Source organism: Protobothrops mucrosquamatus, unplaced genomic scaffold, assembly GCF_001527695.2.
Source record: "Protobothrops mucrosquamatus isolate PMUCROS unplaced genomic scaffold, P.Mucros_1.0 scaffold898, whole genome shotgun sequence".
Classification (NCBI taxonomy): Eukaryota; Metazoa; Chordata; class Lepidosauria; order Squamata; family Viperidae; genus Protobothrops; species Protobothrops mucrosquamatus.
Genome location: NW_015387150.1, coordinates 115,268 through 132,404, shown reverse-complemented (window position 1 = coordinate 132,404; position 17,137 = coordinate 115,268). Strand labels below are relative to the sequence as shown.

Below are 17,137 nucleotides of genomic sequence, written 5' to 3'. Positions count from 1 at the left end.
TAGGGACATTTTGTAAGCAAGAACAAGATATTTTTTTTTTTTTTTTTTAGAAATTTGACACGTTTGAGCTCAGTAAAATGGAGGCTTAAGTCAGAGGCTTCTGCAATTCTAAATGAAAAAGGGATCCTCTAGCTTTCTTTGATAGTTTACCAAGTCATACCTTGCAGGAATTGAAAACATAGTTTATCAAATACGAACAAAGTTATCTGTGCCACACACATCAATAATGAAGTGATGAAGCGCTTCACCTTTTTATTAAAGGTGCATTGTCAATAAGTCAAGCATGTTAACAATTTTACTAAAATTATTTTGACAATACAAGTGGATGGTAAAGAAGTAAAATACTGCAGCATGTTCAACATACTAAACTTAAAGTACCAATATTATTCAATATATTATTTCCTTCCTTCTCTCCCCTCCCCTCTTTTCTATTACTAAAATTGCTACTTGGCCGCTAAATATTAGCATTCACCAGTTCTCCATGTCTAAAGATTTGTGAATTGATGCCATGTGGCAAGAGGTTTTTGTTGTTGTTGGAAATATATAAACTGTGGTAAAAAATACCAAAGACTTGTTTTATAAGGCTAGCGTTATACAAAATGTCTTTTTAAAAGATACATTTTGTCATCACAAACCAAGAAATCAATTTGGCTACTCAGTTATTCCTAATGAAACGCCTAAGAAAAATAGTTGTAGTAAACACATTTCTTTCACTGAGGGGCCTGTAAAATACCACATTAATATGAAGTGTACTTAAAGCACCATCATAGTACTGTATATGTTATTATAATGGTATATAAATATCTACATCAAGTATAAAATTAAGAGATAGCTAAATATTTACAACACTCTTAACAAAATAGCCCAGATGGATGGTAGTATGTATAAAATATAGCAGAAAATGGAATACCCAAGTATGTATTAATTAGATTTTTGAAGATTAACCAAGGTGAGCTTGGCCCTGGCATCTCCTGCAAGCAGCTGCACAAAACACCACTGTAAAAATGAACATTGAGCATTTTGATAAGATAGGCTGTTGTAAGAGTATGGGGTGCAGGTGTCACCAAAAATAGGACAGATGTTTACTTGAATTAGCAGGGTTTTTTTAAATTCCCTTATTGTATATACACACTGGGTAGATACTAATCACATTAGTATCTTAAATGTGATTACCTTGATCCTATCAAACTAACTGTAATGTTAGGACTTGTTTGTTAGCAACCATCCATTAATTAGGAATTGTGGATTATAGGCTTATGCAACTGGAAAAACAATATATTTTATAGCAAGTAATAACAATACTAATTATACAATACTTTGAGAATCTTTTTAAGCTTGTGGCGCTAGAGGCAAAAAATGAGCCCGCATACAAAAAGTACTAGCAAATTTGGGGTAACTTATTTCATAAATGAAAAAAAAAAATCCTTAAAGAGCTACAAAAAATGTCCCAAAGATCAAATGTTCCATTGTACTGAAATGAGTGATAAAACAAAAGACAATTGGGCAGAAGTGGAATGGAAAAAAAAAAAAAAGGTTGTACAGGGATAAGATTATGCCATTGATTGGGCACAATGCCATCATATAATTTGCTATGTTTTGCATAGCAGATACAAACTGGCTTAAGGTGTATATGAAACCAATCATTGTCTGATTCAATTTCTCATTCAAAATCTTTTCATCCAGTATTGTAAATAAAAGCTACCCATAGACATCTGTAGTTTTTTTTTTTAAAGTGAGATTATCTTCAAGTCAGTCTAACCGCATTTTTTAGTATTAAAAAAACAAACAAATGAAAACTGGGCATACTAAGTAAACACAGAATGTGAATCTAGACTGTGTTTTCAGCTCCACGTATCACTGTTTAATTGATTATTTCTCAAAGGTAAACATTTTCAATTTAAAGTGCCTATTCTGCTTTGAACATTGCCTTGAGCGTGTCTTATAAAGCAAATTGAAAAATTCCTGCATTAAAAATTGATGCATAAATTCTCAAGTAGATTTTTGTGGCTACTCAAGATACAAAAATCTATGACCAATATTTATAGTGTAATTAGGCTTAACCTAGCTTCCTGTACAAGCATCACTGTTTCCTAATATGTTACAATAATAAAAATAAAATCAGCATTAAAGCTGGTTAGGCTATAAGCTGCTGATACAATTTTACTATTGCTTTCACATTTTCAATCAATAAAACATCTAAAAATATATCTCATTTACACATTAGTTAAAATAGACTATTAAAAGATGTTCCTTTTAAATAAATTAAGTAATCAAAATAATTTCATTTTCTTGGCAAAACACTGTAAAAGAATAATGTGTAAATTATTCAGTTGAAAGGTAGGTTTAAACTGAAACTTTCATTTGTAAAATTCTTCTTTGATGGCTTTATATGCTGCTTTCTCAGTTAATCAGAATTTGAAAATGGTAACTGAAGCCATCTTGCATTTTCTTCACCTCCAGAAGCATCAAATTGTTGTCTTTGGTTTCATTTCAGTAAGGGGATGCTTTGAAAGAATCTTTAATCCTTATCATGTCTGCAGCACAGATATGACCAAAAGCCCTCTTATACCATTCTGTGGTCCGGCCCCTGACAAAAAAAATAAACACAGTATTAGGAACTAGTTACTAAGCATTATTTCTTTTCTCTTTTTCTTTTTTTTGGGGGGGGGGCTGGTGTCATTTCACATCTATTAGTATAAAACCAATAATTATTTTTCTTTTTAAAAAACCATCTTAATTCATATTTCTGTAACAAAACTAGACAGGCTATATAATAAATAAACAATGAACTATCAAGGAGAAAGCTATACCACCACCACACTGGCAGACTACAGTATATAAATGGAGAGTAAACCTCACTCTCACACTGAACCTCACTCTCACACTGATGACGTTATAAAGTTAGATAATGAAATATCCTCAAACAAACAACTAAGCTCAGAGAACATCAAGGCCTTCATAGGTAAAGTTTTAGTTTTAAGGAAAGGAATAGAAGAAATACCTGGTATCTATTTGACAAACATATGTTACTTTGGATTTCTGGGAACCAGCAACAGCTTCTATAAGGTACTGGTAAAGTATGACGTGAGCCAAAATCCCATTCACAGTAGCACCTTTGTTATCTGTTGAGGTAGCTGCTAGAACACATGTGCCACTTTGAGGATCAGTCCGCCAAGTCCTGGAAATAAAGTTTAAAAAAAAATCAGATTATGATTTCCCATTATATTTATGAACTTAAAGTCATATTACCTACACCAAGAACCTATTTATGACAGTTCATTTATATCATCTTCCAACTTAAGTTATAATAATTATATTTCCCAATACATATATAATGTGTCTATGAAATAGTGTCAAGTATAGGCAAAATCCAATCCAGACTGCAACTTCTATAAGCAGGAGAACAGGATTGCAAATATTTTTAACTTAATTTTTAAACAATATCTAAGATCTCACCAAATTCAAATCTTGCAATATTTCAGATGAATCGTACAACCCATTGAGATTATGTATAATTTTCATATGAAATATTAAGATTTTGGTGTGTGTGCTCAGTTCTGCTCAATATAGAAAAAGGATGTTTACCTCATGGGTAAAACAGTTCGCTTGCCAAAGGACTTGCAGAACATGTACAGAATAACAAACTTTTTAGAATGCATGTAATCACCTGCCACTTAGTTCTGTCTTCCCATCCCATCATAGATTTCTCTATTGATCAACTGATAGAAGCATAGCTGCAAATTATTGATTTTTAAATACTTTTCTCCATGTAATTAATATTTTAATAATTTGTCATTTACAAAACCTACTCTACAGCCTATTAATTTGAAGCAAAAATAAGTGCACTATAGTTGGAAATTTAAGTCCCATATGATTTTTACACACGTCAGATGTGATTGTTTTTTCTTTAATGCAATATGTGAACAAACCTATCGGGCTTTGTTAATCAATGAACCTAAGCCAGTGGTGGCGAACCTATGGCACGCGTGCCAGAGGCGGCACTCAGAGCCGTCTCTGTAGGCACGCATGCCATGCCCCGGAGATGGCAACCATCCCTCTTCAACCAGCCGCCCATTAACTTGCCAAGGTCCCACATGGCTGGATGTATCCCAGCACCCATGCACTCGCTGGCCTCTGTGTGCAGGGGCCGATGGTGTCAGGCAGCAGCCTCCCTGGCCCCTGCCTCACCTTGCCCTGTGACAATGACACCCCCGCCCTGTCTCGCCTTGCCTCGCCTCTCCCCACAGGATGAGTTTCCTGCCCACCGTCCCACCTGCCAGAGACCCCCTGGATCTCCCCCAACCCTGCCCAGCCCCCACAGGCGCCCCTCCCCACGAGCAACATTGAGGTGATCATGCCCACCTTAGCCACACCCACCCAATCTGCCATGATCACCACAGCCACGCCCATCCAGTGGGCCACGCCCACCTGGCACCCAGTGATAAATAAGTGGGTTTTGGGTTGCAGTTTGGGCACTCGGTCTCTAAAAGGTTCGCCATCACTGACCTAAGCCAATAGTAGGATGGGGAGATTCAAAGAACGTAATCTTTTAAGATATTTCTTCTGAGAATATGCATGACAAATAATACCGTAAAAATCAGAGATCAACAAAGCATATGTCAAAAAAAATGGGAATTCATTAATTTCTAACCTTAGGACCACATATTCTCTTGAAAGAAGTGGAGACATATTTGCTGCTCTGTACTGATAAATATCTGTTTCATCATCTAAAATCTCCAGGATATTTGTTTGTTGAAGATTTGGATCCCACAGATGTTGCTCCATCAATATCCGGTGTAGAACAACTTTAGGAACAGCATCCATTTCAACAGAGGTTTTCCATAAACGGATGTGGTAGTTATCATCCACCTTAGAATATAGTCAATATATTAAGAAACAATGTGGCAGACTTCTTCAATGCTTAAACAAATTAGGAGGATCATTGACTCAATATAAAGACCACTAAAGCAATTTTTGGGACCCAAATGGATACAATATGTATCTATAACAAATGTTCTTTTAAGACAAGCATAATCTTATGCGCTTCACTAAAAACTAAACATGGTTGTAATAAGACTGAGTCTCAGGTAAGTATTTAGAAAAGAGTGTAGACAAAAACTATACTGAAGAAGAATAGGCCAATGGCACTTTTATTATTAAATATTACATTATGTATTCCAAGCAACGCTAAAGAGACATTTTAGGCATTTAATTTGGTTTGGCACAATACACAAATCTGATTAAAACACATAAAACACTATTTTCACTCAAATTATGGTTGTAGTATTTCAGAGTTGAGACACTAAGCAACGTTACTAATGTCCTTTTCAAGTTTTGTCACTTCAAATGTCAATAGGGATTTAGGTTGCTTTAGTGCAGTTTCATTTTTATAGTTCTATAGAATTGAAGTTTCTGTATTTTTTTTAAAAAAAAGCTATTATTAAATTCAGGAGGATTCCATGCTTACAGGTGCCTTAAGATGTAGTTGCTAAATTACCTTCTTATATGCTGAGTCTACTCCTTCTAAGATGGAGCAAGTGATCCAGTTCTTGAATTTTTCTTTGGCATCTCTGAGTAGGTCCTGCATGAAGTGTTCCAGGGATGTCACTATGTTAGAATATTTTATTAAAATGGCTTGTTGTGGAGCTACTTCACCTGAGCCAGTTTGGTTGTGTTCATTTTCATACCCCTGATCAAAGCAGTAGTTGGGTACCTGAAAAAGAGCACATATATTTACATTGGCCTGAAAGTCTCGTACATTATAGTTTTATGTACATGCAGAAAACACCACCAAATCAGAAAGGACATCTGTGTTCAATCAGCACATGTAGGAATAGCTATGGCAGTCTAGGCTGGATAGGAAGTTCTGGGAGTTGAGATTCACGTATCTTCAAGCTAAGGCTTAAAATCACTGCTCTAGACACATAGGTTTAAAGAACTGAAGAAAAGTATATTATAAACTAAGATGCAAATTAGGACAATAAGGTACAAATGCAGCTTTCATAACCTTGGAGTTTTGTTCCTATCCCTTAAATTCATTGCCAGTTTTCTGTGCAAACGGAAAAGGAGAAAAAAGATCATATTAAATAAGCATTATATCCAAACTCTGAAGTTCACTTTTGGTTTTGCACTTTGCACAAATTATTGGTTGTGAATTTCTCACATTCTGTTCTCTGACACTTCCTATCCAGCCCCCCTTGCTCTCACACATTTGCATTCTATCATATGAAATATGATGAATAAGTAAATATTATAAACTGCAGAAAGTCAAATGAGGTAGAAATAATAGAAGACTCTGAGCTGAGTCTAAGTAATTCCTTATGAAAGCCCAGTTCATTCTCAGCTAACTGTTCCTCATCCTAAAATAGATACTAGGTTTTTTTCAACATCAGACTATTGCTTATTTACTTATTCATTTATTAATTTTATTTACCGCACAGCCTGTATCAAAACAACTCTTATGTTTGTATAAAGAAGCATTTTGTAACCAGGAAATATCACTACAAATTCTGCCATATAAAACATGTTTTACTTTTAACCAGGTTGGCTTCCTATCTGCAAATTAAACTTTCATCACAAAATGATACTATAAATATAATAGAAGAAATGCCAACAAATCTAAAAAAAACGGGGCTGAATGAGTATAATTATTTCCATGTTGTTCTTAAGGAGAAATAGGAAAAATCACATTTTCCCCACATTGTTAAGGAAGTTTTAGATCAGTTTTTCTGTTATAAGCAACTGGAGATTGTTAGCGCCTAATGAACAGATGATTCATGCCCCCAAACTATTTCTGAGCCCATATTTAAAATAAACCAAGAATGAATCAAGTAAAATACTCAAACGGGGCAAAACAAAATGAAGACAATTAGACATTTTAATTTAACAAAGCTTTACATTTTGAACTAAATTGAAATATAATATCCATTTCAGAAAAATGCACTAAATAATTTTTCTTAAAAAAACAAACAAACTTTTTTCCCCATCTGTGGAACTAAAGATAACTACAGTTGAGGTAGTTCTCAACTTACAACCGGAATTCGGACCAGTTTTCTGCTCATAACTTGTTAATAGTAAGTCATGGCACCCATATGATCAGACCTGATTTTACTATATTTTTTGAGGTTGTCATTTAGTGAATCACTGTGGTGGCTAAACAAATTCCAGGGTCATAAATGCAAATTCAACAAAAAAATGTCACAAAACACATGACCAAGGGATGCTGCAACCAGTCATAAAACGAGTCGGTTGCCAAACATTTGAAATACAATCACTGACATTTTATGATAGCCAAAAGTGGTTGATAGGCCAAAAATCAATTGTTCTGGCTTCCTTATATTTCAAATGGTCATTAAGCAACCAGTCATAAATAGAGGTCTACCTGTATCAGGAAGTGCAAGCAAGTGTAGTGATGAAGAGACACATAAATTGGTCTGCTTCTAAGAAAAACCTAAACCAAAACAGTAATTGTTTGCTGTTTAGTTTGCATTAGACTACTACTGCCAGTAATTTGAAAAAAGAATTCAAAATAATACTCTGTTCCAGTTTCCAGCCAGCAATGTACGGTACTCGGATTCTACTTCCTAGATTTTAGGGTAGACTTTTAAAAAATATTCTTGAAAAAATACCACTTACTCCAAATAGTCTGTGGCACTGCATGATCATATGGGCCAGGCCATGCGTTGCAGCCAAGTTCTCACTCAAATCCCTCTGATCAGGTTTTCCTGTACTGTGCTTTCTTTGGCTAGATCTGAAAAGGAAAATGTAACAACTTCATTGTTTTGATCACTGGCCACTAGTTCTGGTTTAGAAAACACATTTGCTACTTTGGAGAGAAGGGCTAAGTGGAAAAGGAAGTGGTTATATGTTGTATATGGAAAAAATAAGAAAATACTACACACTACTCTTTGATCTTAGCCAAAAGGCCGAGAAGTGATAATAAGAAAATAAGACATTGGGCAGTTATAACCGGTAGATATAATGCCACCATATCTGAACTGATAGTGAAGGTCTGTGTTTTGCAGGGGCTGGTTCTCTTGGCTGGTTGCCCTGGATGGCAGGAGCAGGAGCAACTGGGGATAGCTATGACTAGAGGTGTTTGAAGAGGTGAAGAAGATGGGTCCCAATGCCTGGGAGAGCAGAGATAAGTTGGCAGGGAGGCTACATTGAATCCAAACTTAGGGTGCTATAATGCAGAGGGGAAAAACACTAATACATTGAAAACAGTAAAGAATGCAATATAAATAATTTCCTATGACAATTACAGGCCATTCACTTTGTATTTCTAGTTACATCAAATACCACTTTAAAAACTGCATATGAGAATAAGATAAACCAGTACATTGGCCTGTTAATGTAATACGTCTTTTGTGGAGCATTTAATGAGTTCTATCCAAACAGAACAAGTGTTAGCTAATCTTGTTTCAGTTAAACACACAAAGCAGTCATTGATTTGTCTAGTATCATTAAAATGTTTTAGTAAAAGCTGGGCCAAAAAATTCAGAGGAAAAGCCAATCCCATTATTCAAGAGTTCTCAATGCTTTGCCAGAGAGCATTTTTCATATTTTCATATTTAAAGCTTACTTGTGGCATCTGGCCAAAACCTTGATTGCGAAGAACCTGGCATTCATCTCTACTAACTCTATCTTGGAACATTTTTTAACATTTAAATATTAGGTAGATGGTGGATAGATAGATACAGTAGATGGATAGATGATAGATAGATTATATAGATTAGATTAGATAGATAGATAGATAGATAGATAGATAGATAGATAGATAGATAGATAGATAGATAGATAGATAGATAGATAGATAGATAGATAGATAGATAGATAGATAGACATAGATATTGTTAACTTCGATTCTGAAATCAGATAAGGGCTTTTTGATGTTCCCGCACTGATATCACTAATAAAATAAAAATTTATTATTTAAACTTCAAGATATTAATGCAGAAAAATTCCCATTTTTTTAAAAAAAATGGCTTCTTAACCTAGTAAGGTAAAACCTACTATAATTTATAGATAGAATAAAAACCTGGAAGTCCTGGTCTCCGCCACCATCATAGATGACCTCCGAAGTCCCTTCCAACTTTATCATTATTATTATTATCTCTAAAACTTGCAAACCTCCATAGAACTACAAATTTATTTGCCTGGAAATAAAAACTATGCAACAACATTCCCCTCCATTTTTCTGACACATTCTTGGCCTTGACCACATTTTCACTCTCTATGACTGACAAGGCTGTCATCATCTTCGCTTTCTTTCTTTCCCTGGGGAATGCTGAACATCACAAGACTTGTTTTATTGCCTGATGCACATCTGGGATGTGTAAGCCTCTTAAAAATGCATTCTTCAAATGTTTTACCTCTTTTCACCTCTGGCAGAAACTGAGCTACTATTTATTTTTCCAGATCCCCATCCTGCAGAAATAAAACTTGTACTCAGATCTTAACCTACAACAAACATTCAATACATACATGCTGAAGAGCATTTTATGTACAAGTGCTAACTATAACATACAGTGATGGACAGATAGTCAACACATGTACAATCCATGCAGTTGTTAATTCTCTATATATTTTTTATACATACATACTGCACAGTCATATATATTTACCCTGATTTCCCATCCCATATCTAAAACAAAAGTAACTCTTAGCTTTGATCAATCTTAGGAATTGCAAACTAAGGTGCTTTCAAATGTCCAACATATTTTGGGAACTACCATATCATGTATTTTATATTACATTCTTCCTCAATGTGATATACTACAGATACACTGGATTAAAATTCATACTCCCAGATGACAAAAAGTGAAGTCTAAAATATCTGGAGGGTACTGTGTTGGAGAAATCTGATATATTTGCTATAAAATATATATTTCTCCATAACTATTCTTGTTATCTTTATTTATTTTAAAGGATTTAAAAGTTAGCTGCCGCTTACTGGCTGTTTCTCAAGAAAAGTCATATTGGTTAATTTTTTTCATTCCATTAGTGGGATTGCTTCCCACATTACTCTGGTTTCAAATGGTCTTGTGGGAACACTGAATTCTGTGGCTATTTCCTACCCCAATTATGTCTCTTCCAGGAGGTGGAGCAATATTGGCAAAGGAATTAAGTCTCACAGGACTTTTATGTTCTTGTTATTAGAGCAATGTGGGAGGAAGCCACACTAAAGTGACTGGTGACGCAAGAAGCTCAAAAAAATTATACAAACTTAAAATCTGCCTATTCATCTGTAAGGCCTGACAGTTTATTATCTTGTGTAGTTTCTCTCTATACTCATCATAAACCACAAGCTTTATAGATTGGCATGCTAAACTGTCTTCAACTTCAAGCAAACATAGAATCTGGAATATTTTCAAGGAAGACAACCAGCCCATCAAAACTTAAACGGGGCAGGTTAGCAAAACATTTAACTATGGTTCCAAAGGGTACTTTCCACAGAGGCAAGCTTTCCATCAACCAATTTTGTTCCTTATGCGTCATTTAGACATTAGACAGGATGATGTACAATTAGAAATATTCTCAAGCGCTACTTATTTATTTTCTCTTCTAGCACAGTCTATGCTTATTTTACTAGAGACTGTGTTACCACCCAACATATTATGATCAGGAAGGGTAATTATAATCAGAATTGCCTATAGAACACAAAACATATCAGTCATCCTATTATCTGTCAGGGGAAACAGAGTTATGTAAAATGAAGGGGGGGAAAGAGTAAAAAGTAGTAAACAAAAGAAACTGGAGGCAAGAAATAAAATAAAATATCTAAGTTACATCAACACCATTCATTATATTGTTCTGGGTCTTTCTGTCCTTGCTTCCACCATGCCCAAACACTGCAGCAGAAGTTCTTTTTTTGGGATGTCATCCAATGCATCCAGTTTTCTTGCCCTTCTCTCAATCCATTCACTCTTTCATATATTTGTTTTTTTATTCAGGCTTTATTCTCTTTATTCTCTTTAAAACTATCTCTCAAAAGACCTGCCAAGGAGCAAACTTTTGTTCAGCACCTTGCTGTCCAGCATACCATCCATTAATTGCAGTTCCCAAATGATGGACCTTATCATCATTCAGTTGCAGTTAGAATTCTGCCAAATAATTTAACAGGCACACTTAAAAAAAAAATCAGTTTGTGAGCGATTTTGAAATTCATCCTTGCTATCTCACTTTTTGGATGGGGAAACAATAACTGCAATGATCAAACACAGATGCAACCTTCACGCACATGTAAAACAAGAACTTTTATACTTCAAATATATGTATATGTAGATATAGATATCACTGCTAACTATAATGTAATCAAAAATACCTGGAAGATGAAGAACTGTCTCTCCTCAAGGTGTTGAGGTGGAATAAAGATGGTGCCAGGCACACAGCTATATTGGTTGGAGTCATCTGATTTTTTTCCACATATGTCACAACATCCCTAAGGAAGTACAACAGAATTTTCAGAGCTTCACGGTTTTCATCTGGGAGAAGAAGAATAGCAGCCTGGACAGAACAAAATTGCTGATCTTTTGGTAGGTCTAAAAAGAAGAAGGAAAAGAGGAATTAGATAGGTTATTTCTAAAAGCATTTCTTAAACAACATGCATATATTGTCTTAAAAAGAATTTGCCACCCAGGCCTAGTTTCCAGTTATGTTTAATTGTGTTAAAATCTAAATTCAGGAATACAGAGTATCCCAAAGACTAATTGTAATTAATTGCACTAAACGACGAATCGTTAAGAATGTTTGCATTTCTAAGAAAAAAATCGATAGAACCTATTCTGCCCGACTATAACTTGTCCCTTAGTTAGTACCAGTAGCAGTATCAAGATGGCTACATCAAGAAAGCATAGGATGTTTCACTGATAAAATAATAATTTAAATGTCCAGAAATGAATTAATCAATTTAACAAATGTGTGTGGCCTCTTATTCAACAAATAGCTATAGGTGGCTAACCCAAAATATATAAAAAATATTTTTTTAAAAAAAATCATGAAACACCACCAATTTGATTCAGATACAGTACAAGTACTTGACAACGCAAAACAAGATATCTATAGTAATCTCCATTAATATCTCAGAAACAACATCTGAAAGAAAAGCCAGGTTTTTATAGTCTCCCAGAAAAACCAGGTTTTCATAGTCTCCCAGAAAAACCAAGTTTTTATAGTTTCCCAGAAAGCCAACAGGATTGAGGCCATCTGAATCTCTATAAGGAGCTTATTCTATAGGACAGACTCTGGAAAACGGACACCTTTGGGTCCTATCAGATGATAGTGTTTCAAAGAAAAAAACAGAAGCAACCAAAATTGATTCGTAAAGCCTAACTTCATAAATAGGGTCTCATGTTCAGCTATCTTTAGAACAGCACCCCTGGCAGTTTCTTGGAAGACAATACCCACATTCTGCCCATGCTCCAGAGTTATGGCTGGTGCAATACCCATAACTCAGCTGCACACATTTTTAAGAAGGGACTCTGCTCATTGGCCCCAACTTCACACCAAATCACGAATGAAGCAAGTCTTATTACAGGCCTTCCTTACATTTAGCAGCAGCAGATGGAGACTATGACCACTGATGCTCTTGTGCCTTGTGGCTGAGCCTAGACCGGTGATGGCAAACCTTTTAGAGATCGAGTGCCCAAACTGCAACCCAAAACCCACTTATGCATCGTCGAGTGCCGGGTGGGTGTGGCCCATTGGCTAGGTGTGGCCAATTGAGTGGGTGTGGCCCACTGGGTGGGCGTGGCTGCGGTGGTAATGGCAGACTAGGTGGGACTAAAAAGTTCAATCAATCAATTCCAACTTTGCGAGATCTTTTTTTTCCCCGCGAGAAGTTGAAATTGATTGAATCTTTTTTTTTTTTTGCACACAGCGGCGGAGGCCTAAAGCGAAAAAGTTTTATAAAACCCAGCTGAAGGCCTAGGACTGGGGCGAGGGCGTGCGTGCCCACAGCGAGGGCTCTGAGTGCCGCCTCTGGCACCCATGCCATAGGTTCACCACCACTGGCCTAGACAACTAGAATTCAGTATTGGTCCTGGGCAAGGAGGCTGATTCCTCGAGAGTGAATATTTTCCATATTTCCCCATGCCCCCATTATTACTATGAGGTCACTGCCTGGTCTCTTCTGCCTTATAATTATACATGACCATCCGCCAGTTAATGAAGTTCCATTCATACTAGATGACCAAAATAGCTGTCCAATCTAGGCATCAATCAAGTTCTTATGCAAGCATTTGAACCCACAATCTGGTTACCTAGCCTAATTACTCCTCCATCCAGTCCCACACTATACCAACCCTTGCCCCTCTTGCTCTTAATCTGGTTAGCTGGGGGGGGGGGATTCTCCATTACCCTCATCAAACCGAGTGAGCCAGAAACACCTCCTTCCCCCTAACCTCCACCAGAAATTACCCCTCCTCCATCTCTTACCCCAAAACAGTAAAACAACTACATACACTGATAGATGTGCAGGAAGGTTTCACACAGTTTGCTAGTGAATATAGGTTCTGGAAGATCTCGGAAATACTGCTTCAACATGTCTGCCACATCAAAGGCCGATTGACCCTCATAATTTATGTTATTCGGATTGATTTCATTCATTTCTCTTAAGTAAAGGATCCTAGATTTAACACCAGATTTTCTGAAAAGACCAACCTAGAAAACAGAAGGTTTTAAAAGTTTCAATCCAAACAATTTCCATTTACTTGAACTCTGACATAAAACTCATAAGTGGTTATATATTCATAAACTTAGAGTTGTGCAGGACATCTGATCCAAGGATTTAAAAAGTGGTTCGGAGTATCTGAGGCAGGTGCGTAGTATTTGGCCTGCAACACTTTAAATCAAATGTGTCTTGCCCTTACTGAGATGTGTATTTAAATACATCTTTATCCCTAATGCATTCCACCTTGCCCCTAAATGAATCTTAATGTTTTGAGCAGGTAATCATTTTTCTCTGGAAAGCAAGCTAAGATCAATCAGACAGAATTTTTAGCACCATTTAAACAATATATTTCCACTTGTAATTCAACATACAAGTGAAGAATTTTTTTTCCCTGTTCCAGGCTGCAATGGTGCCACCATCAAAGATCACAGTATGATTTAATGTCTGTTTTTATACAAGAACATAATGCCTGGACAGAGCTAATTACTATGCATTCATGGTAAATACTTATGCATCAAAACATGAGTGGCATGTGTACAACATCTATTAACAATTACAATAAAGAAGGAGCAAACCTTGAGAGAGTGAGTTGGCCAGTTATGTATAATCATGATCAACCCCATAAAGCAACCTCATTCTCCAAACCCCAAATGAATGAAATATACAGTTTAGATTTAGAAGAAAGGATATGGACTAGATTGGTAATGTAAAGATACGTTACTGGGAAAAAAGCATGATATAAATGAGATACTACTAGAGATTTTTTCTTAAAAAAAGATTTATGAAAAACAGCTCTGAAAGCTAAAAGATGGGGCAGGCACAAAGAGAGACTTTGTCATCATACATGTGTCAAAGTTAATCATGGTTAAAGAGAATGTACCTATTTAAGTACCAATTCATTTAAGTACCAATTACATGCCAATAGAGCCAGTTTGGTCTAATCATGGTTAAGGCACCAAGCTAGAAACCATGAGCTCAAGTTCCACCTTAGCCATGAAAGCCAGCTGGATAACTTGGGCCAACCACACTCTCTCAGCCTAAACCACCTCACAGGATTTTTGGTGTGGGGAAAATGCAGGAAGGTGTGTGGGATATGTTTGCTGCCTTGAGTTCTAGTCAAAATAAAGGTGAGATACAAATTAAATAAACAGTAATAATAAAAAACAATAATTCTCAAGTTCTGAGAAATCAATGCACTTGACTTCTACTAGTATGTGTGTATGTGTGTGTGTGTGTGTGAGAGAGAGAGAGAGAGAGAGACAGACAGACAGACAGACAGATAGAGAAAGAAAGACTAAAGATGTGAACCTAAACACATTTCATACTGGTACCTGGTCAAGAAAATGGTGTCTTAAGTAGTCCATAGCTTGGAATATGCTCCTTGGAAGGGGATGATTCGTTCTTTGAACATTTAACAGTAATGGTACTCCAAATACATTTTTATCTTTATAATCAGGGACTTTTATTTTTCTAATTTGGAATTTTGGAATAGTCCTGAAAATATGGAAATAATTCATTAGCGGATAAGGGTGTCTGGTTGGTACAGAGCTAAGTGCGCAGAACTAGGTTTTTGAGTTTGTTAATAGATATAACAGGTTAAAAAATCCTGAACTGACAGAACAGATATCAGAAGGGCATTACTTGCATTGGTTAATAAATTTCAACTTTACAGAGAAACAAGCTAGTTAGACATAGTTATTTATACAACGGAGGAAAAGGCTCTATTTACAATTTTTACCAAGTTTGGTTGATTTATATATCTTTAAAGTGAACTTAATAACCAATATTTTTTTAACCAAAGTTTTTATCATTATTGCATTTCATGATAATGACAGAAGATGAAAAACAATGTTTCCAGGCTCTTCTGCATTAGGATAGGAACAATCCTAATGCAGAATCAATGCCCCTTTGTCAGTTCCAATTTGCTTTCAGTTTCAAAGCTTCTGAGTATCTCTTGATCAGAACACCAGTTTTTGGTAGCAATATTTTTGGTTTCAACAGTGTGATTCATACTAAAAACATGCTAACTAGATCTGTTAAGCCTGCACAATGTTTGCACTTAATATATCCCATAATTTCCCTTAAAATGTGCCACAAACTGTAGCTCCTATCCTGCTCCATGACACCCCTGCATCAGTAGAAAGCCAAACATGTAAGAAAAATGGGAGGGCTCAGGCTGAAAAAAAGGTTTTATTCCTCCTGCATTAGGCTGAAGAGTCAATAGCAGAGCCTGCATAAATTACCACAAACCGGCTGACCTCTAAATATCATCCCTTTGCCTTTATACTTCTACTGCTGTTTATAGCTTTCTTCATCTATTTTAAATCTATACCAAAATATTCCGTAGAGTCTGTAAACTATTTTTAATTTAGATACAGTATATTAAATGGTTTGTATAAAATTCTACACCACTAACCTAAAGAGCTAGATGCTGTAACAATGGAATTAGATACTAGAAAGTAGGACTGTGCTATGAGCCACATTGAAAATAGACAAAACAATTACGAACACATGTGGCAGCTCCTTAAACTAATATTTTTTCTGGCATCATGTGGCAACCCTGCTAGAAAACAAGCAGCAGAAATGTGAGTAGACTTTGGAAATAACTTCAACTCAGCTACCTTTATTAAAATTGTTAAGGTAAGCAATGTCTTGATGTTTTACTTTCTACCAGAATATGCCAATTGGAGCGTTCTAGTTCAGAACCAAACTGGAACATCAAGAACCACTTCTTGATCTAAAAGATACACTTTCAGAAATGTACAAAGCACTCCTGCGAAAGTGGAACACTCTGGAACATTGTCCTTTTTGCCCATAATCACGCCTTTGCTTCTAAAATTCTTTATTTCTTTTAACTTACCAGTTCCATCCTTGTTTGCTAGATGGAGAGTATTTGTCCATTAAAGTAGTTAATTTTAACAGAGCAAGCTTTTGCATGCGGTTCAAACGAGTTGCTGATTGGCTGTCCATTTGTAGAGTAAGACTTTCAAAATGTGCGCCTTCTCTACTAGACCAGGGTCTCCTCATATGCCTGAAAAACAAAAAAACATAAACATTCTTTAGTATTAGTGCCATTTTCAGTACTTATTCTAGGTCTAAAGGTATATGTCCCAACGAAAATTCTAAATGTTTGAAAATAGCTTGTAAGAATATATTATTATAGTCGATTGCACCATCAACCAGATTGGTAGATTGGATTTGGTATTTCTGTCCACCTATGAAGTCCTTCCCATCAACCTGAATTAGGCAGATATTGTTGTTTAATAATACTAAAGACATATTCTCAGAATATAAGCTGTTCTGAGTAAAGCTGCCTTTTGCAATTGACAGATGGAGAGTTTGTCAATATTAATCATGTTCAAGAAAAGCTCCAGATGCTTTGGAATTGCACCTAAGATACCTATTACTATTGGTATTAAGTCTGCTTTCTTTTGCCATTCATAACTTAAAATTAATAATTTGCCA

General features: G+C 35.9%; 1 protein-coding gene across 1 annotated transcript in view; it reads right to left on the bottom strand.

The window, feature by feature from the left end:
* Window positions 1-66: 66 nt before the first annotated feature.
* LOC107290452 (rho GTPase-activating protein 7) overlaps window positions 67-17,137 on the bottom strand; it is a 92,138-nt gene continuing 75,067 nt past the window's right edge. The window contains exons 6-14 of the mRNA XM_015819330.1: window positions 16,533-16,703; window positions 15,004-15,166; window positions 13,464-13,662; window positions 11,327-11,543; window positions 7,636-7,750; window positions 5,498-5,713; window positions 4,652-4,869; window positions 3,002-3,178; window positions 67-2,587 (exon numbers count right to left, since the gene is read on the bottom strand). Coding sequence (XP_015674816.1) covers window positions 2,491-2,587; window positions 3,002-3,178; window positions 4,652-4,869; window positions 5,498-5,713; window positions 7,636-7,750; window positions 11,327-11,543; window positions 13,464-13,662; window positions 15,004-15,166; window positions 16,533-16,703 — 1,573 coding nt within the window. The 3' untranslated portion in view covers window positions 67-2,490. The remainder of the gene's footprint in view (window positions 2,588-3,001; window positions 3,179-4,651; window positions 4,870-5,497; window positions 5,714-7,635; window positions 7,751-11,326; window positions 11,544-13,463; window positions 13,663-15,003; window positions 15,167-16,532; window positions 16,704-17,137) is intronic.